This window comes from Gymnoscopelus microlampas, assembly GCF_963454915.1.
Source record: "Gymnoscopelus microlampas genome assembly, chromosome: 5".
Classification (NCBI taxonomy): Eukaryota; Metazoa; Chordata; class Actinopteri; order Myctophiformes; family Myctophidae; genus Gymnoscopelus; species Gymnoscopelus microlampas.
This window is the reverse complement of record NC_139942.1, coordinates 23,063,018-23,086,272: the sequence shown is the minus strand read 5'-3', so window position 1 is coordinate 23,086,272 and position 23,255 is coordinate 23,063,018. Positions and strand designations below refer to the sequence as shown.

General features: G+C 44.6%; 1 protein-coding gene across 4 annotated transcripts in view; it reads right to left on the bottom strand.

Moving 5' to 3' along the window:
- The window catches only part of ptprfb (protein tyrosine phosphatase receptor type Fb), a 197,956-nt gene that overhangs the window by 114,378 nt on the left and 60,323 nt on the right, over positions 1-23,255 (bottom strand). For all 4 annotated transcript variants that reach the window (XM_084057480.1, XM_084057481.1, XM_084057479.1 and 1 more), the window contains exons 2-3: positions 13,923-14,095; positions 1,296-1,441 (exon numbers count right to left, since the gene is read on the bottom strand). In XM_084057480.1, the coding sequence (XP_083913606.1) occupies positions 1,296-1,441; positions 13,923-14,022 (246 nt within the window). In that variant the 5' untranslated portion in view covers positions 14,023-14,095. The remainder of the gene's footprint in view (positions 1-1,295; positions 1,442-13,922; positions 14,096-23,255) is intronic.

The window sequence follows — 23,255 nt, the reverse complement described above, 5'->3', positions numbered from 1 at the left end:
TTTTGCACACTTGAAATGTTGTTGGCTCGTGTGAACGGGATGATCAAGTGTTCGTCAAATGGGAGAAGAATAAGTACGGACCTGATGTGTTTGTTGGTAAAAGAATTATAATTCTAAACTTATTGCCTTTTTTTACAAACGGTACGGAGAGGTGTTCTTGCTCACATTAGGACCATCATGCTCACTAGTGCACGTCAGAGAGAACTGATTAGTCAACTAGATACTGTAGATTATTACACATACTGCTAGGTTTGTCTTGGCTCATCATCATCAAACTGTTTCTGTAGAGTACACATTGTTTAAATAGGCAGCAGACATGTACACAGATAGAAAGTCCAGCAGAATGTCCATGGACTTCTGCCTTTCATAGTCCAGTGTACTTGAAGCCTACTCAGAGTGTACCAGCCCTATTTGACTGACAATACTATTCAGCCTAATCCAAACTCTCACCATTCACTGCGCCGCGGGGACTACAGTCCGGCAAATACCAAAAGTCTAACTCTCAAAGTTAAACTAACACTCAGGATTTTGCTGCGTAGGTCAGTTTATTCTCTCTGTTCATTCAGCCGCCGCCAGCAAAGGAAGAAACAAAAAACCCTCTAGGAAAGAAAACCGAGTAAGAGATGAAAGTAACTTTAATTTATAACAACGTTCCTTCACAAAGCCAAAATTCTGGAACACAAAGAAACATTGCTGGAAGAGCCTGTTTTACAATGAATTACGGTGTGCAACCCTTGCTAGCACCACGCGGTTGAACAAAGCGAAGTTGGGTTGTGGTGGGGGGAAACTCAAATGATCCTCCTTTCCCTGAGCACCAGCACTGAATAAAATTACAAAGGAAACCCTCTCTAGGTGCTGCTTGAGTGTGATCCTACCAAAGGCATTCTCCTACTCTTCATGTAGGTTTCAAAGAGGTAATGTTGGGGAGGGGAGGGGCGGGCGGAGTGAGGGAGTTGCTGAGATAAGAGTAAACATCAAGGGGATGTACGGCCAGAGATGGTGGAGTGAAGTGGGGGAGGTAGAGAGGAAGGGTGAGAGTAGAGACAACATGAATCAAGATGGAAGAAGATTAAAGAGGGTAGGGGGGGGGTCTTGTTGTCTGGTCTTGCTCGGAGAAGAGAAGAGAGTTGGTGTGATACTCAATAACAGGACGATTGATTGTGTTCTCTCTGCCTGTGTGTGGTATATGTGCATGTGTGCATGTGCGTGTGCGTGTGTGCGTGTGCATGCCTACTGTACATCTGCTTCCTTGTGCATAACAATGTAATAGAGAGAGAGAGTGCCCTCCCACCCACCTCAAACCGCTGGGAGCTGACTTTCTTGCCCTTCTTCATCCAGGTGATTCTGGGCTTGGGCTCCCCAGAAGCCTGGCACACGAAGGAGGCAACCCCACCCGAGATGCCTGTCTGGTCCTCGGGCGATTTGACAAAAGTTGGCGAACCTGACAAGAAAAAAAGGGAGAGGAGAGTAGAGGAGAGGAGAGGTGGATGTTAGCTACTATAATATAGCAAACACATAGCCATGCAAAAACTGGTTATCATGCAGTGATTAATCAGTGCACAACAAAGGCTTACATTAACAAACCTTCAGAGTCACTGTCACTGACTGCAGCTATAGTTGCATCATAGCAGAAAAGCTGCTGCCTTTGTGTGTGTAGCCTGCCTGCCTGTGCATCATGTCGAATTTCTCACCTTCACTTCTACATAGCGCCTGGAAACGGGCAAATTTCCACCACCCGTAGTTGGACTCTAATCTATAGCAAAGCGCGGGTGCTACATTCGACCTGAGGGCAAAGACGAGATAAGGACTCGCATTACCGCACGCTGCATTACTCGTACAAGGGACATATAGTCAAGACTGGTTCCAAGATTAAGAAGAGGAGAAAGAAAAAAAGCATAGAGAGAATAAGAGAGGGAAATTAAGAAGAGGCCAGAGCTGAATACTCGTAAGGGTTGTGTGTGTGAAGTAAAACCTGACATCATCATCTAGAAATACTTTTCCATTTCCACACAAAAAATCAATCAAACTAACAAAGGAAAGGAAAATGGTAAGGCAGCAGTGTATTTTGGGCTCATCAGCCACTGTACACAGTAAATTGTTAAAGCTAAAATCCAGAACTTACAGTGTTCTTCTTAGTGGTGTAATGGTGACAAGTTGCAACAGCTGACTAAATAATATACGTTTCACAATTACATAATCGTGAATGATATATATTTTTTGATGATGTACAGACTATAGTCCTACTCTCAGGGATAAATGAACACAGAGGCTTTTGTAAGCCACTGATGGGAGAAAGTTATGCCGAACATAGCCGATCTACAAGCTCACAACACTGCTATGTTCGCTGCATAATGGTGCGGTCACACGGGCAGATAAAAAGATACATGCTACCATTCATTTTCAATGGAAGCCAGCGACATCAATATACAAAGATACATCCCGCGTTTGTAGCTGTAGATCTAGCGACAAACATACAAAGCTACAAATTCAAGTTGAGCTGGGGTCAACTTCCAGATACAAAGCTACAAAACTACAACTGTAGCTCCGATGATGATGATGATGTTGAAGATGACGTCATCGACCATGTTGAGCAACACAGACACAAAGCGACACAGCGACAAAGATGCTGTGTATTTTTGTATCTTTGTATATTGTTATCTGCCCGTGTGAACGCACCATGACACTGCAGGACACTGCCATACACTGCATAATTACATTGTTGTGTAACATGACCAATCTTTTAAAAACCCCATGCTGGCCCACACCCTCCATACGTAACTCCCCCACCCACAGTAAAACATTGTACTATGTACCTAGCCTGGTAAACCATCCCGGTCACGTGAATTGACATTATCATGTGTCTTCTGCAGACTGGTCTGGCCCCAAGCGCTGGGTGGGCGTTTTGCAGGAACCAAAAAGTGGAAGATTGACAGACACTGATTGGCTCTTCCACTTTTCGTTTTCTAATGTGAATTCACGCGACCGGGATGGTTTACCAGGCTACTATGTACCCGGCGCAAACCTAAAACGAGGCTGCCATGTGTTGATACGATCAAGAATCAAGAGGATTCGAGGGGGTTTTATCTGTCACTCACTCATGCAGGTTACAGCACTGAAACGTTGGTGTGGCATGTTCAGCAAGACTAACAACATCAATACAATATACGCACGATAATAATTGAGATAACACTGGATTGTAAGGAAGAAGCCTTGGCAGCCAACAGTTCCCGAGCTATGTGGGCCCATAGGGCAGGGGCCTATCTCCATGTGTCTGTAACGTGAGGCAGCTTGATGTACAAGACACATCCCCCAGGTTTTTCTTTTTTTCTATTTCTTTGTTCCCTTGTTTTTGTTTTTCACAACAGTGTGAAGGGTCAAGGGTGGTTGCTGTTGAGTCGTTGTTAGGTAAATTCACTTTTTTACAACAACAACAACAACACAGGTGCTTGAGAGGACACCACGCCCAGCCATGATTCCATTATGCCTCCAACAACACAGAGTGCACGTTTCAGCCTCACCCCACTGAGGGTTTACATGGGAACAAAGAAAAATGACACCACATGCATTTGTTTGCATTCTCCTATTTACAGTTGCAGATATGCGTGGTATGGGGAAATCAAGCTGTGAGCATGTGTGTGACAACTTCCTTATTACTGGCTAACCGCTGCCAGATTGCGTTGGATTGGGAGGTAGGGGAATGAGTCCTTTCTTCTTCCTTGTACTGTAGGTTCTGCTGTTGTGGTTTGGTGTGTGTGTGTGTGTGTGTGTGTGTGTGTGTGTGTGTGTGTGTGTGTGTGTGTGTGTGTGTGTGTGTGTGTGTGTGTGTGGGGGTCGATATCTAGTTAACATAACCTAGCACCACCGTCAGATGTGGCTGATGCTGTTGGGGGGAGGTTTTCTCTTTGATGCGCTGGCAGGTAAATCACCCCCACCCCACCTACGCCTGGCGGCATCACTAATGCCACTGATGAGGGGTGGAGGGGGGACTAGAGAGACAGAGAGAGAGAGTCGCATGAAGAGATATATAAAGAGACCGAGTGAGGTGGCGACAGAGAGAGAGAGAGAGAGAGAGAGAGAGAGAGAGAGAGAGAGAGAGAGAGAGAGAGAGAGAGAGAGAGAGAGAGGCTGTCCTTGCTCTAGGACATCTCTGCAGCAGAGTTTCATCAGGCATTACAGCCATGCACAGTTAGCCGGGATATTGTAGGCGTGTGGGTGGTGGAAATGAGTGTCAGTGTGTGTGTGTGTGTGTGTGTGTGTGTGTGTGTGTGTGTGTGTGTGTGTGTGTGTGTGTGTGTGTGTGTGTGTGTGTGTGTGTGTGTGTGTGTGAGTTCAAACGTGCGTGTGGCAGAGTTGAGAGGTGCCGTGTGTATGTTCAGATGTAGTGTGGCTGGAGCGACAGCGGTAGCAGAGTCTATGAGATAACAGCACAACATCCTGCAGCCATGGTTTTATCCCCATGGCCCACTACGGTCCAAGTAGAGACAGCACCTACAGGCTTGTCATCCAAAGAAAAAATATATATAAATCTACCTTCACAATCTCCAACTGCAGTCTAAAGCGGGTGGGCTATTTATTTATACTAGGCTGAATAGGCTAATTCTATTAGCTATATTTATGCTAACACACAAATTGCCTGAGTCAATCATTTTGTCCGAATAATCAGAACCAGAGTTTTGGATTGCACCGATTATGTTTGCACGGTGGCACTTGTCAAGTTTGTAGCAGAGAGGTCCAATGGGAATTCCTTGGATGTTGTTATGCTGTCAAAATGATTGAAAGCTAGGAGGGCCTAATAACATTCATTACTTGCAAAATATGTGATTAGTGGATTAATAACCACACCCTAAGGTGTTACTCTTTCATCTGCAGCCTGTTATCAAATATACGAGTTCATTTGTCGGTTGTAGCGCTATTCCTTGCGGACCACTGTTGTTTTGTTTTGATACGCCTAGAGCTGCTGTGTATTAAAGCAAAGAAATTCACAAAATCCATAATGTGTCACATAACAGCACTGTCACCACAGAGGAAAGGTTCCTGTTCCCTAGGTGATGCAATGCTTCACACGCAGGTAGATGTAAAGAACACAAGTCAACAGGTAACGTATAGTATATGCTCTGCAGTGGCTAGTTGTCCATGCATGTGCTATATGAGACTTTTCAATACAATCTGACACATACACTCATCTGACCTATCACCCTCCCTCACACTACCTATAGCATGGCTGACATTTAAATGACATTTTCTTCCTGGTTACCTCCAAGAGCTGAGGATCTGATTTGCACAGGATTGTAATGAACTTTTTTTCTTCTCTCGCTCAGCAGCAGGTGATTTTCACAACAGATGTAGGGAGAAGCCTGGGAAGTTGATCTAATGACACTGCTGTGATTAGTCCTCAGCAGTGCCTGTCTGTGTGTGAGTGAGTGCTCACATTCTGAGCGACGTGTTGGAATGGCTTCCAATGCTACGGTCGCCCTAAGACCTGATTAGCGTCATCCCGACTTCTCAAGAGCCCCTTCTAACATCTGTCCACACAGTTCCATTAACGTGCACGTAGGGAGGTAGGAGTCCCTTTTTCTCTGCTAAGAGGGAGGATCAGGAAGCTTTAAATAGTTATACAGAAGCATGCATCAAATTAAAAGCACGTACATCCTAGTCTTGCAGTAGCCAGATGATTGGATATATCTATGTCTGGGGCACAATCTTATCCTATCCTATATCAAAATTGTCTTACTCTATTTAGTCCAGGAACACCTAGCCTAGCCTATAACTTTCAAGACGGGAATACCTCTGTGTTTAGTTGTTGCTATACAGTGTATATAGCAACATCATTTTTTTTTTGGGGGGGGGGGGGGGGCTAAGCTTTTCATGATGCAGAACCTTGGACTTCTGCTATAGCCCCCCAGCCAATCAGAGGCTTTCCTGTTTTTTTCCTGGAAAAAGCCAAACATGCTGACCTATGAGCGTCAGACCCTCCGTCTCTGGAATTGATGATATAAGACGATCTGACCATGTGAGACTAAACACACGTACCGGCAGCAATGCATAAATGGGTAAACCCCTTGGTTTGGAGAAAGGGTTTTTAAGGGGATCAATGTAGGATAGGGATAAAATGTCCCTCACTGAGCCCTACAGCTATTAATCCTCTTAAACAAGTTCCCATATCTCCCCCACTGAATTTTGATTGTTGACCTTTGACACCAGGGCCGGCAAATTTGGAACCGTCAATGTCCGCTAATCCACATCTCGCTGAGCACACCGATCACAAAAACAGCTTTCAGAGGCAGCCCGCTGTGACCCTGAAGTGCCTGACTCTGCGGACGGGGGTTAATGCTGGATCTTACACGCTGCACCGAAAGGGCAGCAACGTTTATTCCAACAGCTAAACTCTGCAGAGTTCATTTTCCTCCATCAGTCTTGCCTCTTGCTGGCAGCAGAGGATATCAAGCCAGTGGGTTTTGTCAGCTCTTTTCTCAGAGCGGCAAAATCTAGACTTGGTTGTTTTTTTTTTCCCCCGTCTGCCACTGTCCCATTTTCCTGACTGCCAGACATGCCGCTGTCACATGAAACACAATGGCGGCGATGAGTAGTAAAAAAAACCCCACAAAAAATAAAACCACACATTCGCAGTGTCTCCTCTCTGCGAGCTCCTGCCAGTAGGGAGTTGTACTCCAACGCGTTTGATTTCTCACATTCACAACTACAAATTTGACACCACTTTTTTTTTTGGTTCCACCTCTAGCCTGGCAAAGGAGCTGAGCAGCATTACCCAACCTGTTAAGGCACAGTGTTGATTGCAAAGGGGTCATCGCCTCAGGGGCTCGAAGGTTATCCACCAGCCGATATCGCTCATTCACCGCATTCACAAGTGGGTGTGTTTTCTCACACACCCACAGGCAGTCTTGTTTGCTTCTCAGATCAGATTAGTTCCCGAGTCGAGCGATCGACAAATGTGCATAGATTCCAGGGTTAGATAGCATTAAGGGAGTCCATAACAGCCACTGGTTGTGGTGTGCCCCTCCATGGTTTCTCCCAGGTTAACCTGATGCCTGTGGCAGTCTTTGTGAGTTCAGAGGTCATTGGCATGTTGAAAGGCATGGGAGTTCTTGACTCTGGTGTTGCAATAGCCCTTTTCGTCTTAACCAAACAAATCCGGAGGTGTTGGAACAGGTGACCGGGAACATATGTCAACATACATATTACCCTGTGACCTTTCCCATCATGCATCTGCTGACACCAAGGACAGGATGAGGTGATGAACGAGTGTTTGCATGAGGAAGAAGCCAGCGAGAAATGTGTCATATTTCAGCCATTGTGCAAAGGGGCAAGTACAGGGGTCATGTTTTAGGAGGATAGATAAAAAAGGAAAGAGGTTTACTACAATATTTATCATTATATTGTTTTACGCCGTTTGGCCAAACTCCAGCCACTACGGGTGCGATGGCATTTTTCCCAGACAGTAATACAGTGTTCACATCTACCTCGACAGGAGCCTCGGAGAAAGAGGCTTGTAATGAATGCAGAGACAGCAGGAAGTAGGCTAAATGACAGTGTTGTGGCAAAAGAATGAGCATCTGCAGGACTGCCCATGGAGAGCTATTCTGGTGAATAGAGTATCAGGGATCGATATGCACGCGGCAGAGTGCAAACCATTAATTCTTATTAATAATGGATTAGCAAGTTATCATTTTCACGAGCACACTTAGTGGAAATTTGTCTGATGGTATCAGCACTGGTTGTTTTAATGGAACACTTCCATTAAAGCCTTTTCAGGCCATTAGCAGGCAACTTGCTCACAATTAATTCCACATAAAGCTGCCTCCTTTGCAAGTTATTTACCACGATAAAGTCAACTGCACTTCAGGCTGTTTGTTTAAACCAATAAACATCATGTTTGCGACTGTCTTCGTTTCTGTTTTGCAGCTGAGCATCATAAGCGTGTCGTTCTTCTTACAAATTGTGCTGCAAATAACAAGCACCTCTCAGAGTGTATGCAAATTAGGGAAGACCTGAAACTAAATCACCACCATCACTACAAGAAGATATAATGCCATCGTTAAACTGGATCTATGTATAATCCATCAAATAATCTATTTTATGGAGTGATATGTCTGTAGCTGAAGCCTTTGATACAGCTTTATCAAACTAGACTCCATCTCATGGAGATGTTTGACGCAAAAAGGGAATTACACCTATTGAAGGAGCAGGGGGGTAGAGCAAAATAAATAAAAAGAAAGTCAGAAACATCAAACTTTCAATCCATCTCTGGATCATGAAGAAAGGCTTTCTATCTGGGCCTTCCAGCCTTCTGTGAATTATTCACGACAGTGGAGAAGAACATAAACTCTGAGTGCAATTACCCATCGCTCCTCTCCTCCCAGTGTGAGCAACATTTATGTAATGACTTTCATCTTCACAAGCTCATTATGAAACCAGAGAAGTGTCTCACAAGACGGAACCCCGCCCTTGTCTTTCTGCCTCTGACTATGCCATCATCATGTTGAGGCAGTGAAAGAGAATGTTTCCAATACGCTTTGGTGACATTGTGTGTGTGGGGACTGGGGAGCGTTGGGAAAACGAGTTGTTTAAAAAACAGGTCGGATAAACGCTCCTTTGTGGACCTTTTTGATGGCAAGGACGTGGGCCTAGACGGTAATGAGTGGGCTGAGTGGTATCACATGATAGGGAAGCCTGAGGTTTTGTATTACTTGCGGTATTTAAACTGGCGCCCGCCCTGTCTATTCTGGCGTGACTCATTACCTGTGGCTTCTCCTGTCAGCCCCATGGTTAAGGCGGAGAGTTTAAAAGAGAGAGGAGAGACAAAGGCAGACACTTAGGAGGACAATTTCTTCAAACACCATCTCCATTGTTTGAGACAAGAACAACAACCACCTGCATTGTTCAATCTCATAAGATCACATAAGTGACCATTTTGAGGGAAATAACAAGGGCAACGCAATGAGGGTGAGCAATAAGGCCTAATGATTTTCCTTCCATCTCAGCACAAAGTACAATCATTTGTTGTTTGGGGAATAACGGTGTCAAAGAACAACTGAGGTACAGAATGCCTTGCAAAATGGCAGAACACATTCTTATTCTCACTCTCCAGTGAACTGGGGGGGGGGTCTAATGTATAAGGGCCTATCCTACAAAAACAAAGTCATTAATGTTCACAGTGAAGTGCAGACCTCATCTAAACAACCCCTGGGCTACATACAGAGTCATACCCAATGTTCATTTAGCTTATTTATGATAAATGAGCTCATTAAATAGAGCTACTTCCATTTCACACAGTGAAGGACACCCAGCTGCTGACATCTGAAGATCTCTGTGAGCACGGAGTCTCAACAGTGGGGCCACTTGAATGCAAAACTGAATATGAAAAGGGCCAGAAAACTTGCATTTTGAAATGTGGTTTGAATATGTATGCTGCTGCTGGAGACCTTTGTGATGCAAATGATGACTAGTCTGTAAAAAGTGTCTTTTAGGAGAATGAAGGGAGTTGCTGGAGGGCTTAGTTAAATGCCATCGGTTAAAGGCCAGCGGTCACCTTGGCCCGGCCCCTGTCATTGATCGACTGGTGTAGGGGAAATGCTAAGTGTTCCCCAGAGGGGGTGGGTGGTGGGTATTAAGGAGCAGCAAGGGGGAGAGTGAAAGGAGTGGAGAAGTGAGTAAAGGCTCGGGGGCTCAGCTGCAGATGTGGCTCCGAGTCCACTCAGAGACCCTACTTTGGGGTTACGTCATCATCAGTCACCCTGTGACCCTGTTCGACCCCAGTAACCTCATTAGTTATCCTCCCCTAGATTAGTACTTCCGTGGAGACCCGCCCCCTACATTTTCTGTCACAAGGGGGGCAACAAACAGCTTCTGGCTTTACTGGTGTCCAAAGGCCTTTATATCTGTGGCTTTGCTTTGGATTTAGAATCTTGCAGAAGTCTAGGTGGATGCCTGCAGACCCAGCTGAGTTTATATATGCTGTGCCATGTCCACAGGATGTTTGTACACTTAAATGCCTGTAAATGTGCCTTAAGAGGGCCCGCAATGAGTAAACAATACGTATAGTGCCGTGCTGGTAACATGTCCAGAAGTTGTAAATGGCAGCACTTTAGTCTTCTGGGTTGGGGAACCACTGATGCTCTGTAAACATTTTATGGTGGCAGGCCAAAAAAAAGAGTGGTGAAGAGTGGGACATCAATAATCCATGAGACAAAATCACTGATCGGTAGTCTTATATTGATGCAGCTTAGACCCTTTATCACTGAAGGCAAATTTATCCTGCAACAAAATGTAAACATTTTCTCCTCAGCTCTTTGAGAAAAAACATTTTAAAGTACATACATATGTATGTATGTATGTGTTTTTTTATTTCAGGAAAACCCCAAATCTGTAACTTATCGTATGCTACAGTGTTTCTTTGTATGTTTTATGTAAGGACAAATACTCATACATAGTAGAGTGGCCAGTATCCATAATGAGAGAAATGAAATGTCCTGGATGATGATGATTACTTCATCTGCCCTTTGTGGAAGGACACCACTGTATCGTGTCATCTGATGCCAGCAGCGCTCAATTCAGGCCACAGCAGAAGGGTGTCAGCGACTGCTTTTGGCTCTGCTCTTGAGCTTCCTAATTAAACTATTAATCTCAGATCATTAACCTCCGTCGACCCCATCCTCTCATCCGCCGTTCTGTTTCTGACACGGCGGGGTAGCGCGTGAAAGATTCTCCCCCTTTTCCCCTCTGTTTCTTCTGTTTTCCTCCATCACACCCCCCCCCCCCCCCCCCACATGGATGCCCTTTCCCCTATTTGTATTTCCTTGTGTATTGTGTTGTATGTTTTCTAGTGTTTCAGACCCCAAGCACCTACCACCCCATGTGTCTGCGGGATCGGTGTGGACCACAGCTGTGTGCTAACAGCATTACTCTCCAAGTGGTTCTCCAAGGTGGATATGGTTACTTTTAATTAAAAAAGAATCAATTTCCATCCCGTCAATTTTCTTTTTTTTGAACCGGGTGACCATATGGACACTTAAAAACACAATCTAATTTAGAGGCGTCCATCCTATCCACCACCCCTCTCAATACCACTCCCATTCCACCCCCCCCCCCATAGAGCAGTCTGAGGTCGAACAATGCATAATCAATTTAGTAAATGGCTTGTAGTCTACGGAGTACATTATGCCATCTACTTCAGAGATAACTTATGGATGTTCATTTTTTTTAGCGTCGACATTAGAATAGGTAGCCCCAGTGGGAAACAAGCGTGGCTAGTTAGTGCCATATTCTAACCATAGTGCTATACACAATCACTATGGTTAAGCAATTACCTCTAAGGCCAAGTATTCACAATTAATGTGGGTTTGCAGGCCAAAGGGTTGACACCGTGGGTTCAGTAAAGTCACTTTAACCTTATCAAACTAATTACGATGCCGGCGGTAATCCTTCTGCCTCAGGGGGCTGGGGGGGGGGGGGGGGGCACACAGACAACCCTCTGCGGTCTCACTGAGGCTCACATGAAAAGCCACCCAAGATTATAACGGAAGCGGGAGAGAGACATACATCAAAAGTGCATTAAAGCGAATGAAATAACTCACAATGACAGCACAACAAAAAGATAACCATTACATTTAAGTGCTGGATGTGTGTGACTTTGAAGCTGTCCTTGTTGGGGAGGTGGTCTATTGTGTATGAGGAGGCCATATAGAGGGCTGCTTGATTAGGCCGGGCTCCCCGGGGATCGATGGGACGTCTGAGATCAGCACTCGGAGTAATCACAATGTATTGTGGGACTAGTCTATGGCGATACGAGAATGATGTCATAGGGCCATATTATTGATGCTGGTGGTGGTTGGGGGAGGGGCGTCTTTCACGCCTATTTGCTCTGAGTCTGATCAATAGCGCTAGCTGAAGTGTTATAGCAATCATACAGGTAGAAGAAAAGCAGCAATACTAAGTACATCACCTTGTGTGATGTACTTAGTACTTAGTCATGAACTGTTACAGCAAACCTGCAGGACATCAGAATAACTATTATCCTATCATCTATTATAACCATCCAATGTCAGCGAAACTAACCGTTGCACGCTGGAAATATAAACGCTGGAGTATTGCATCCGCAAGAGAGGAAGACCCGAGTTTGTTGGGAGATCAGTTATATAGTAAGCTGCTATCGGTGGTTGCTTGCTTGGTCTGGCGAAACTCTTTCCATCAGAGAAGAGACACAGACGGAATCCCAGTAATCAGAACCTTGCCAGGCGCCCCACCCAAAAAAAAAATCTGTCTGCAATGTGCTCTGTAATTCAGGGGAATCGCAAAGCAGGACTATCACATTCGCATAACGGAGAGCCATACAAATTACAGGCAACAAATGTGCACAACCCCGCCATTTGTGGTAGGTGCCCACCTCCCCCTTCTCCTGCTGTCTTATTTTAATTCTATGTCTGTTTGCACTACAGTCTAGGTAATAGTAGGTTTGGGCCTGTTCCCAGGGAGGCTGGCATTAACATACAACTGTAGGTTAAACGATGCAGAGCTGGTCGTCCTTCTAATGAGCCATTTCGCTAACAAAGACAGCCTTATCTTCTGCGTATAGTGCAATCTGCCAGTTCCTCTCTCGTTTGCTTATTGCTGGCTCAGTGTTTGGGTGTCCTTTCACAGAATTGCCAGTGCCAGTTTGTCGCTGCACAGACAATCTTTGTCTGTTAATTAAAAGGCCTGACAGTCTTTTTATCCGTAAATATGATTACTGTAATTAAGGACCAAAGGGGTCTTGCCCTAGTTGGAGACAGCAAGGCGTACAGTACAAAGATGAGATAAACATGAAGAGGATAGAAAGTCCACACTGAAGCCCCTCGCCATAGACTAGATTTGGGTTTGGAAAATCTAGTTGTATCTCCGTCCTTTCAAAAGATGGCTGAAAAAACTGCCTAGGTAGGCAGGCTACAACATTTTGACATTACTTAATATTCAGAGTGGGGAGGGGCACAGGTGATAAAGTGCTTGATATAGTTACTATCACCTTACAGCAAAGGCAATGGTAGGCCTTTTCCAGACTATGTCAATTAAAAACAAAACAAAAACCAGTAGTATAAAAATATGCTGCAAGGTTGGTGCTGATGCTGTGTTAAAATTTGGAGACACAGGCACAGACAGGAAAAGAGTGATGGTGCTGGGCGGGAGGAGTGTGAGAATAAGGCAAAGGGTACAACATAACCAATCCATACCGGCCCTTGGCGTACAGGGGTTGGGGGTTGGGGCTGGAGGATGGTTGTGGTGGTGGTGGGGGGGTCTAATTGAATTACAGTGACCCTGTGACAGCGTCGTAGCTGAGGTCATGTGTTGAATTAATTTTGTCCCTGACCCTGTCTTCGGAAGGGCGCTGCCTTGTGGCCGCTACAGAGGCCCGCGGGACCCCGGCAACAGTGACACATCTTTCCGAGCTCCGTCTTGCAGTTGCAACCTTCATTCAGATCGACAGCGGGGCATAGGGGCCAATGAGAGCGCTTCACTGCATTCACTATACTCTTTTTTTCACTACAAATTCTACAGCTTTCTTCACCTCAGGTAAAGAATTAGAAAACATATTCACTATATATTTTCATATTCCATATATTGCAGTGCTAAAAGTGAGTGGGAAACTGAACAGCTCTTTGCTCCCTAAAAGTCCAACAATGTAGCTATTAATAGCTCTACAAAAATGACAGGCACTTAAAAGAGGAGAGTATCTGCAGCAAGGGATATAGTCCTGTAACTGGTCATAAAATATGGATGTATAACAAGTTATTTTCAAATGAAGTCTGAAGACAAACCGCGCTACCTACTATATTATCATTCCTTCCTCAAAATAATTTGGTAGAGAAAACCATTGAGCAACAGTAATGCCACTGAAATATGAATCAAGGAGTTTGCCAGTATCATTTACTTACTGTCAGCCTGAGAGGAGAACACCATGTAGCTGAGTAGAAGCAGAACCGGCGCCGCCCCTCTGGGCAGGAGGGGCACTGACAGGTGAATGTTCGGCACCATGTTCCAGGTTGGCACTGCTTCCTCCCCCCCCCCACTAGACACTTCCCACTGTCACACGATCAAAGACTAACACCTAGGAAGAGAAAACACAGTGGGAGAGAAAAAAATTAGGATTTACAATTTAGGCATTTAGGCAATTCTAGCATGTGTCTAAACCACTGGCTCCCAAAGTGGGGTCCAGGGACCCCCAGGTCCAGATCTACAAGTCCAGAAAGCACTACAATGCAATGAGTTGTGAACTTGTGGAACTTACATTTTTGAAGAATTTTGATAAATCTTGACAAAATGTTTACAAATCTTTTTATATGGGGGTCCCTGGCTGCAGGGAGTCCGCAGCCAAATACATATCAATTTGGGGTTTCTTAACATGAAAATGTTTGAGAACCACTGGTTTAAACAACATCTAGATCTAGCTAAATAACATACTTGAACAAGAAGGCTAACCAACATACATCTGCGTAGTAGCATCTAGTAGTTAAGAAGTGATACAAAGAAAGGAGTGCTAGGGGGAGAGGTAGAGTCTGAAGAGTTGAGTTTTACTGTGGAGTAATGGGGGGGGGGGGGGGTCATTGGTAGAAGATACAGATTTATCATTTGCATCTGTATAAGCATCACAACAACTAAGTATAAAAGAAAGAAACGTCATAACCACGTCGTGGACGACATGGGGTATAAACAAAAATGCAATGCTCCGCTAAAAATGAGAGAACAGATCCGCAGTGGTGATGGTGAATATCTTTGTGCTGTCTCTGAACGTGAGCACGACCAATACCCACAACAAACACATCGCTTGGGGCAGAGAAAAAGCCAAGTGAAGCGCATTTGCGCTAGGAAGCAAATGTGTGGTACGCCGATACAAAAGGGATAATGCTGGAAAAGAAGGGGAGGTCAGGACACAGGAATGACACCAACCAACGCGTCATCATCACAAAAGAGATTGCCACAAAAACAAGGGGACCTCTCGAGAGGCCGAGACGGAGTCCCAGGGGACTACCGCCCACTTAATGTTCCCCATTAAGATATTGAAACACTGCCTTCCAGATGGGCTCAAATCATGCAAAGTGCTGTGATCTCACCAAATGACAACACGCAACACTTAGCACACACAACATACCTCTCCCAAGGGGGATATGGTTGGTTGGTAAAGTGGTTGCAGGTGTTGGACAAATTAACCATGATTAACCAAGCTCTTCAACGGACAGGATGGCTACGCTGTCTGAACACAGGCGACACTCTCCAGTGAAGGCTGTCAAAATTACAAAAGCAGCAAAAACAAAATCACAAAAGCAGCAATACTTTTTATGAGATTTAGGATGGGAAGGAGTGGGCCAAGTGGGCCACATTAACTCCTTCACTGTCTAAGCTGGCAGCTTGACACTCTAGAATGAATGTCATCTTAAAATAAAAATGACACAAGCATTGATACTTTCATAAGATTTATTATTTAGAGCTGGGTTAATGTATTATTTAGGGCTAAGTTAATTATGGCTAACACAGCCCATGAACGGAGAAGATATAGTTCCACTAAGCCGGCAGCTTACACTTATTACACTGAACAGAAACATTATCTTTTTATTAGATGTAGACCAGCATTAGATGACATGGCATTAGACTAGCTTTATAAGATAACTGACCTTACGCTCAGAACTGCACTCTCTAAGGGTGAAGTAGAATTACAGCCTGAAAAACCTGACCATGCAACCAAATAAATTGCACATTTCTTATCCACATGCTGTTGCCCACGGCCATCTGTGTAATCGAATGCTTTTTAAAGCAAAGCTTATATGGTAGGGAACAATATCTCTCTTTTCTTTGAATTAAAATGGTAGCACCACGATGGTTCTAGAGAAAAGCGAACAAACAAAACAAAACAAAAAAAAAAAAAAAAAAAACCACTAAAAAGAGAGAAGTTTGAGAAGTAGTGATAGTGTGGGTCAACTTCTGTCTTCACGGGCTCCCTCACAACGTTTCTGTATAAAGCTTTCACGGAAGGTCGATTGCAATTGAATTAAAAGTTTTTCAGCTCCAACTCTGTTCTATCTCACCGCACACTTTGCAACAGAGTGTGAACACTGCTGATCGCAGATATTTTGTGCAAACAGAAACAAGACGGCCACTAACAATGTGAAATATCTCAAGGCCTGGTGGGAGGCCAGCTGAACTCTAGTCTATACAGTTTAGCTAAATAAGGTAGAGTGCCAGAGAAACAATGCCTCCAGTATCTTGAGAGGAGAACAAAAAGAAAGCAAACCCGCTCCTTTCTTAAGCCTGTGGAGGTGTTAAGCAGGCCATTACTCATGTGGCTATTTCAATACACGAGGAAAAAGAGACACAACGCCAGGCACGTCTTCCACATCCCACCACGCGCACACGCATGCACACGCACACACACACACACACACACACACACACACACACACACACACACACACACACACACACACACACACACACACACACACACACACACACACACACACACACACACACACACACACACACACACACACACACACTTTAAAAACCAGGCCCAAGGAAAACATAGGACTACAAGAGAGAGAGAGAGAGAGATTTTAACGAGGCAAAACAAAAATTCAAGAGTTCTTTCTGTCTGAATGCTCCTTTAATCTCCTCTGACAAGTTGCCTAGCGAGGAAAATAAGTCGAGGGATGGGGAACGGGAGATGATGTGAGGGAACGTTGTGAGTCACGGTGTCGAAATGGTAATGTTTCGCCTTGGCACGTCTGAAGACAAGTGCCGTCAATGGCTAGCGCCTCGTCACTCTCAGTCACGAAACGGAGACGCGTTTTTGATGTTTCAACATCTACCGAGCGCATTTTTAATGCGGGACACCTTACCAAATACCTCCATGGAATTTCCATACATCTTGTGCGGTGCTGACTTTATCTGTCACCGAGTGAAAGTTCAAGCTGTGATTGTATCAAGCAGAACTTCGCTCCTCCCTGCCTGTAGTCTTCTGTGGAAAATACCCCGAGGGTAGCTAAAGTAATTTAACGCCATAGAATCAAAAAGTCAACAACCCCCAAAATCTCTTTTTGGGGCCTGCATTTCCACCATCACTGGTAATGAGCGAGCAGCTTATTGTGATGTGCAAAGCTCTAGCAGTATGGGGGGACCACAGAAAATCACACAGCTCGGTGTGCCAAAGGAGCTGGATCACACCCACCAATTCACGACCGGAATTCTAAAGACATTCAGGGGGCTCTTTTTTCCAAGTTAACCCATTAAGACCGGGAAAGCATCTGTCATTTTATATTTTAACCACTTTAACCATTATTTTATACTTTGGCTATTCAAAAATAGCAGATATACAAAAACATAGAGCTATATCTTTGAATATATACAATTTTTTAAAAGAACATTTGTAACTCAAATCTTTGCTTCTGGGGGTCCCTGGAGCAACATATTTTGAGATAGGGGTCCGTGGCCACTTGGGCCATTTTGGGGGTCCTTGACATGAAAAGGTTTGAGAACCACTGTTATTATCGCAACGTAACTTTAAAAAAAAGAAAATGTTAGGATTTAGAAGACATTTGTAGAATCCCCAGAAGATTTGAGTTGAACATTTTCGTTTCGTTATAAAATATAAAACAAAACATTTTATATTTCATTTTATATTTTATAGCTTGTATGTCTGCTATTTTTGAATAGCCCAAAGAAATCTAAAATGACACGGATGTGTTCCCGGATTGAATGGGCTAATGCCCCAAGTTTAAAATGAACATAATTCACACAAAGTTTGGTCGGCTTAAAGTTTATTGTTTTTTTAAAAGTGCAACCAGCCTAGCGTTGGTTCGAGTCAGTAGGTAGACAGTGAGTGAGTGAGCGAGTGAGTAAGATAGACTTGGCCACTCGCTGTGCTCCAAACCCTTGGCGGAGGAGGGATATCTTTCACGGCAGATGCCAGGGAGAGGCAGATGCTTTTCATCTTCAATGAGATGCGTTCCTAGAGCCGTGTTTCTTCTCTATTTATTTTGCTACTTATTTATACTGGTGGTGCAGCTTGGTGCCTCCCAGCTGCGCACGGAATACCGTGGGACACTTGGCGTCCGTATGTGTTGGCTGTGCAGTGTCTTGTCTGTAGTGGTGTGGTGGTGATGCTTGTGGAAGGAGGGGGGGCTATGAAAAGTGGAAATGCTGCAGTGTGGAAGAAAAAAAAAAACAAGTGAGCGGCTCAGCTCACAGGGAGGCATTGTCTGCCGCGATGTGGGGAGAGAGAGAGAGAGAGAGAGAGTGAGAGAGACTGAGACAGACAGACAGACAGAGAGAGACTGAGAGCATTTTAGAGTCAATGCCTTGTCCTTGTGAGGTTGTGTGACGCAGATGCCTTACATCTTTGTAAAAATGCCAATCTGGATTCTGGTGGATGGTTTGTGTTGTGTGTGTAAATGTGTGTGTCATGCGTAATGTCTGTTAATTAACTAATTGGTTTTCCATCCGTTTATCCATCAGCAGGTCAATAATAACCGAGAAGTGAGTGAATGTGTAATGGGGGTTGGAGAATCAATAATACCCGGCTTGGACCACCCACATCAGCTGCCTGCCACACAGGTGTTACTAACCTCCCCCTGTGTGTGTGTGTGTGTGTGTGTGTGTGTGTGTGTGTGTGTGTGACCACCCATACACAAACGGCTCACTACAAGCAATCCAATACACAGCTAGCTGCAGGGCAAGCCCAAGGTAAGAACGCTACCGGCCAAACTAACATTGCCCTGTGCCCTGTCAATACCCCCCAGGCCCCTCCCCCCCCACCCCCCAGCCCTCCGTTTATTGGCTCATCCTGAGCATAGGGAGGTGGGGCTGATGAGATATACGACTGTGTTGTGTGCAGGGCTAATCATGACCATCTCTGGAGGTGATAAAGTTAGTGCAAGGATTGTGTTGGTGCAGACGGCTGTGACGGCTCCATAAACACATCCTTGATGATTCTTCCCTGCACTGGAAGGTTCATCACACTCAAAACACACACACACACACACATTGTGTTCTTTTTTTGTACCTAGGCAACCGATAGCATGGAGAAAGATAAACTCTGCAAGGAGAAACGCTGGCCTTCCGCACCACAGCAGAGTGAGAATGAAAGTGTAAAGGCGGGTAGTGAAATCACTTCTTCTCTCCAAACTGCCCTCAGACACCACGCTGCTTCCATAAGATTGACGGTGCATAGCCTTAACAGGGTCGTGACAAGGCCCTGCATTGAAATTCACCAAAGAAAGGGTAATGTCCTGTGACCTATTGGGCTTTACAGAGCTTTTGTTTACGAGCCGATTCCCTCCGAGTTAATTGTTAACGCTTTACTGCCGGGAAGAAGATGGAGTGGCGCGACAAACCTAGAGATAAGAAGAACAGCACACTTCCTTAAGACGAGTAACCAAACGTAAAGAACACTGACCTCTGATTGTGTTGAACTCAAGTGAAAGTGTTGACGTGATTGCTCAGTGTCTATGGATGCGGGTAACAATTCAACCAGGTGAAGTTAGGGCCACTTGGAATAATTGCGCAATAGTACACATAGCAGCCATTCCTGATGACGCATCATGAACACGATGATGAATCCACGAAGCGTGAGGAGTGGATTTACTGAGCTGGCCTTCTGATCATGCCCTGACTGGTTGAAGTACTGAGTCACGTCTCAACAGAATGCAGTGACGGCGGCATATAAGGCCGCATCCATATGATATAGTGTCGATTGGCCTTTAGTCCGCTTGGGTGAACATTTAACAAAACTCAAGGACCTCTATAAATTATCAATGAAATGGGTATTTACAATCACCTCTGGGGGACCACCAATCTTTTTCGGCCGCAAATCAATCCGGGAATGAAAAGTGATATGCATTACACAAGGCTGAACAGACATACCAGAGTGCCACTTCCATTTGAATTTATTGGAGAGTGATTATTGGCGTTGTCAACTTGCAGAGCAAGGAATAAATGGCTTATGCTACATAGTGCTTGGCAAAAGGGCCCGCAATCAATCAAAGGCAGGCTCAATATAAAACAGACATTCATCATATAAAAGCAATGCCGTGCATACCAACCCTATATCACCTGAGCTGATCATGCATAATGGAACATTGTCCTTGTTCAAAACCGCAAACTTCAGCAGCTAAGGGACATGTTTACCTTACAATAAAAGCAGTCAAACTATGCAGGTGATTGGAGAGGAATGAATATGGTCAACAACTGTGAAACACAAGGAATTCCTAGCAAACGTCCAATCTCACAATGATAGAACACAAATTTGATAAGAGCCAACTTGGTACACCTTGACCTATAAGACAGATGAAAATGATCGCTTTTTAAATAAAAGAGCAAGAAGCTATGCATGTGGCAACTGGGTATTTCTAAATATACCTAAAACCGCCTAATACCTATCTAAGTGTCGAAAAACCTGTTTTTATTTGAGAGTGATTAAGAATGATTCTATGGCTGAGGATAAAATTAGCTATATAAACCCAGACACATTCACCATAGCAGATGTGCATATATATCAAAACAAAATGTATGCTGGCAAGCGAGAAAGACCCTAACCTAAGACGTCACCACTTCAAAGTTTATTTGTGGACAGATGGTGCCGTAAAAATGGCTAGGCAGCACAGAAGGCCTGGAACCCCCCCAAATCCCCCACCATGCAACTACTACTACTAACCCCCCCCCCCCCCCCCACAACAAGAGTAGAGGCATGTGAGCAGACAAAGCTGGCAAATAAGACATTCTCTCGGTCTGGGGGCAGCCAAACAGAGGTTGCTGTTGTGACATTGGCTCGAACCAGAGCACAAGATCGATCAGTTTAAATAATATTGATAGCTTACATCAATTGTGATGAATTTGTGTTAGGTTTAAGGCTAATTTATAATTATAAGTCAATGTGTAAAAGCAAGACCACATTAACTATGCTTATTCATTAACATCCTTTCAAATAGACTGTATACAGTTTCTCTTTTCGTCGCGGTACGTTTAAACGTTATTAATTAAACCAACAGAGGAATGAGATTGTAAGGATTCTTCAGGCAGCACAGGGAACAGAACACTAGGCTTTAATTTTCAAGCAGATGATAAAAGGGGATGAATGGGTAGCAGGAACTCCATGCCTTTCAGCAGGTGTGTTCACTGTTCTAAATCAATTACCCTTAGTCAGTCAACGCTTAGGCTAGTTGGCTATTGTAAATCAGCTTGGTGTCAGGCCAGATTATAGACTGTAACGGCCTGGAACTGAAGCCAGAGGCCGGCAGGAAACCTCCTGGGGCCTCCATGCGAACGAAGTCCTGAGCTTGATGACAGAACTGTATCTCAGACAGCTGTAGGCAAAAATGTCTGGAACACTAATATATGAAATAGCGTAATAGTGTATATAGTACAGTGTATATAGTATAATCAAATAATTTGAACATGGTGTAAAAAAAAGAAAGTATCTGAAGTAGAATGTCATTATTATAGCGAAGTATAATGTGTCCCACTTCCTTTTGTTTTGTTTTTTTGTATTTCTTGCTAGAACTAGGTGTGCTCGTCCAGGCTTATTTCAAATTGGCTGGGAGAGAACAAACGAGTCCATTGTGGTTTTTTTTTCTTTTTCCCTTCAGTGTGAGGTGGAAAGTGGCGACGGAGCTGTATATTGACACAAGGGTTTTGTTATTTCATCTTACAACCGTGCATGTAAAAGAGACAGGAAAAATAATCCTCTGTGGTTCAAGGTACAGCAGAACAAGCCCTATTGTTGACAGAGGGAAGGGTTAGGCTAACTCTCAGAGAGGGGCAGGGAACCAGGATCTCCACTGCTGCTCAGAATGATATGGCGGATACAGGAAAGCTCTCACATGAGAGACAAGAGGGTTTCGGAACCATGCGCGGGTTAGTGACTCCTTGACAAGAAAATGTTTAAATATATAAACATATATGCTAACATGGGGATTTGCTTGGGGCAAACATGCCACTGTGTTATCTGCTGAACAGGACAAGATCCCAGGTCTGCGTCAAACTGCTTAGACCTAAATTGCCTCGAGTGGCAGAGCTGACATTCCAAATGGGTAGAGGGAGGGTTAGGATCCCAGAGGTCTTAAACCAGCTCCTTGCCTACGTTCTACTCTGGAAGACTATCCTCTCAGACACTGTCTAACTACAGAAAGGAGGCAGATTCTAATAAGCCTTTCTGTCTTTCTGTCAGCCTGGGTTTCACTCTATCCCCCGGCCTCTCCCTCCCGCGATCATGTCCTCTCTCTCTCCCTCTCCCTCTCTCTCTCTCTCTCTCACTCTTCCTGTCTATGTCTGAGCTATGAGCCAGTCTGTTGGAGCAGATGGAGCTATATATCCCCATCGCTCTCCAGAGGCCCAGGGATTTAAAATGTAAAATAGCTGAGTGCAGAATAGGCAGGGAACGGCCGATAAAGGGCACCAGAATGAGGGATTCTCAGCTCAACTGTCTTGTCCCCTGTTCCACCACAACGGACAGCAGGGGCTGAATTCACCACACTACAATGCAATAAAACATAAGAATAATGGCCCTATGTTTATCCCTATGTTTATCAATAGCAGAGCGAGCTGATCTTTACTAAGGCCCACAGCTAAAGCGTTGGTACTTACTTAACCACATGAACCCTAGTGGCCCTATTCAGGGCAAGTCATAATAGTAAAAATAATCAGTCACAATGCGACGCAATGTGAACTTGTGGATCAGCTATTTAACTTTAACAAAATGTTTAAGTGGTTAATCAGTGTATTGAGACAGGTAGCAGACTGCCTCTTTCTTCCGCAGATTCTAGCACTGTGACACTTCCTTTGTCCTTCCGTTCCTAGATCACACCCCAGGAACTCCAGGTGATGGCAGGTTAAGTTCCAAAGTGTCAGATTTACAGTTTGTGCCAGCCGCCACAACCAAATACCAGCACTTGGCTGGCAGCTACCACTAATTCAACCACCCCAGGACTGAGGCTTTCTGTTGCACTTGCCTTAACCAAAGAAACTGTAGAATCGCACTGGCATTCCTGGACTTCTAACCTCAGGCAACTCTCTTTCAGGTAATGAGAAAATATCTGGCCCCTGTATCAGTCGTCTGGGGAAGGATTCTGCCTGCCTGGTCCTCCATCTCCAAGGTGGCAGACTGACAGACAGGAAGAGTGAGGAACAACAGGCGGATGAGGCCGTGAGTAGCACAATCGATCGCTGACTGAATAGGAAGGTCCATTATAGTGACAGGCCAGAGCCACAACACCACGACC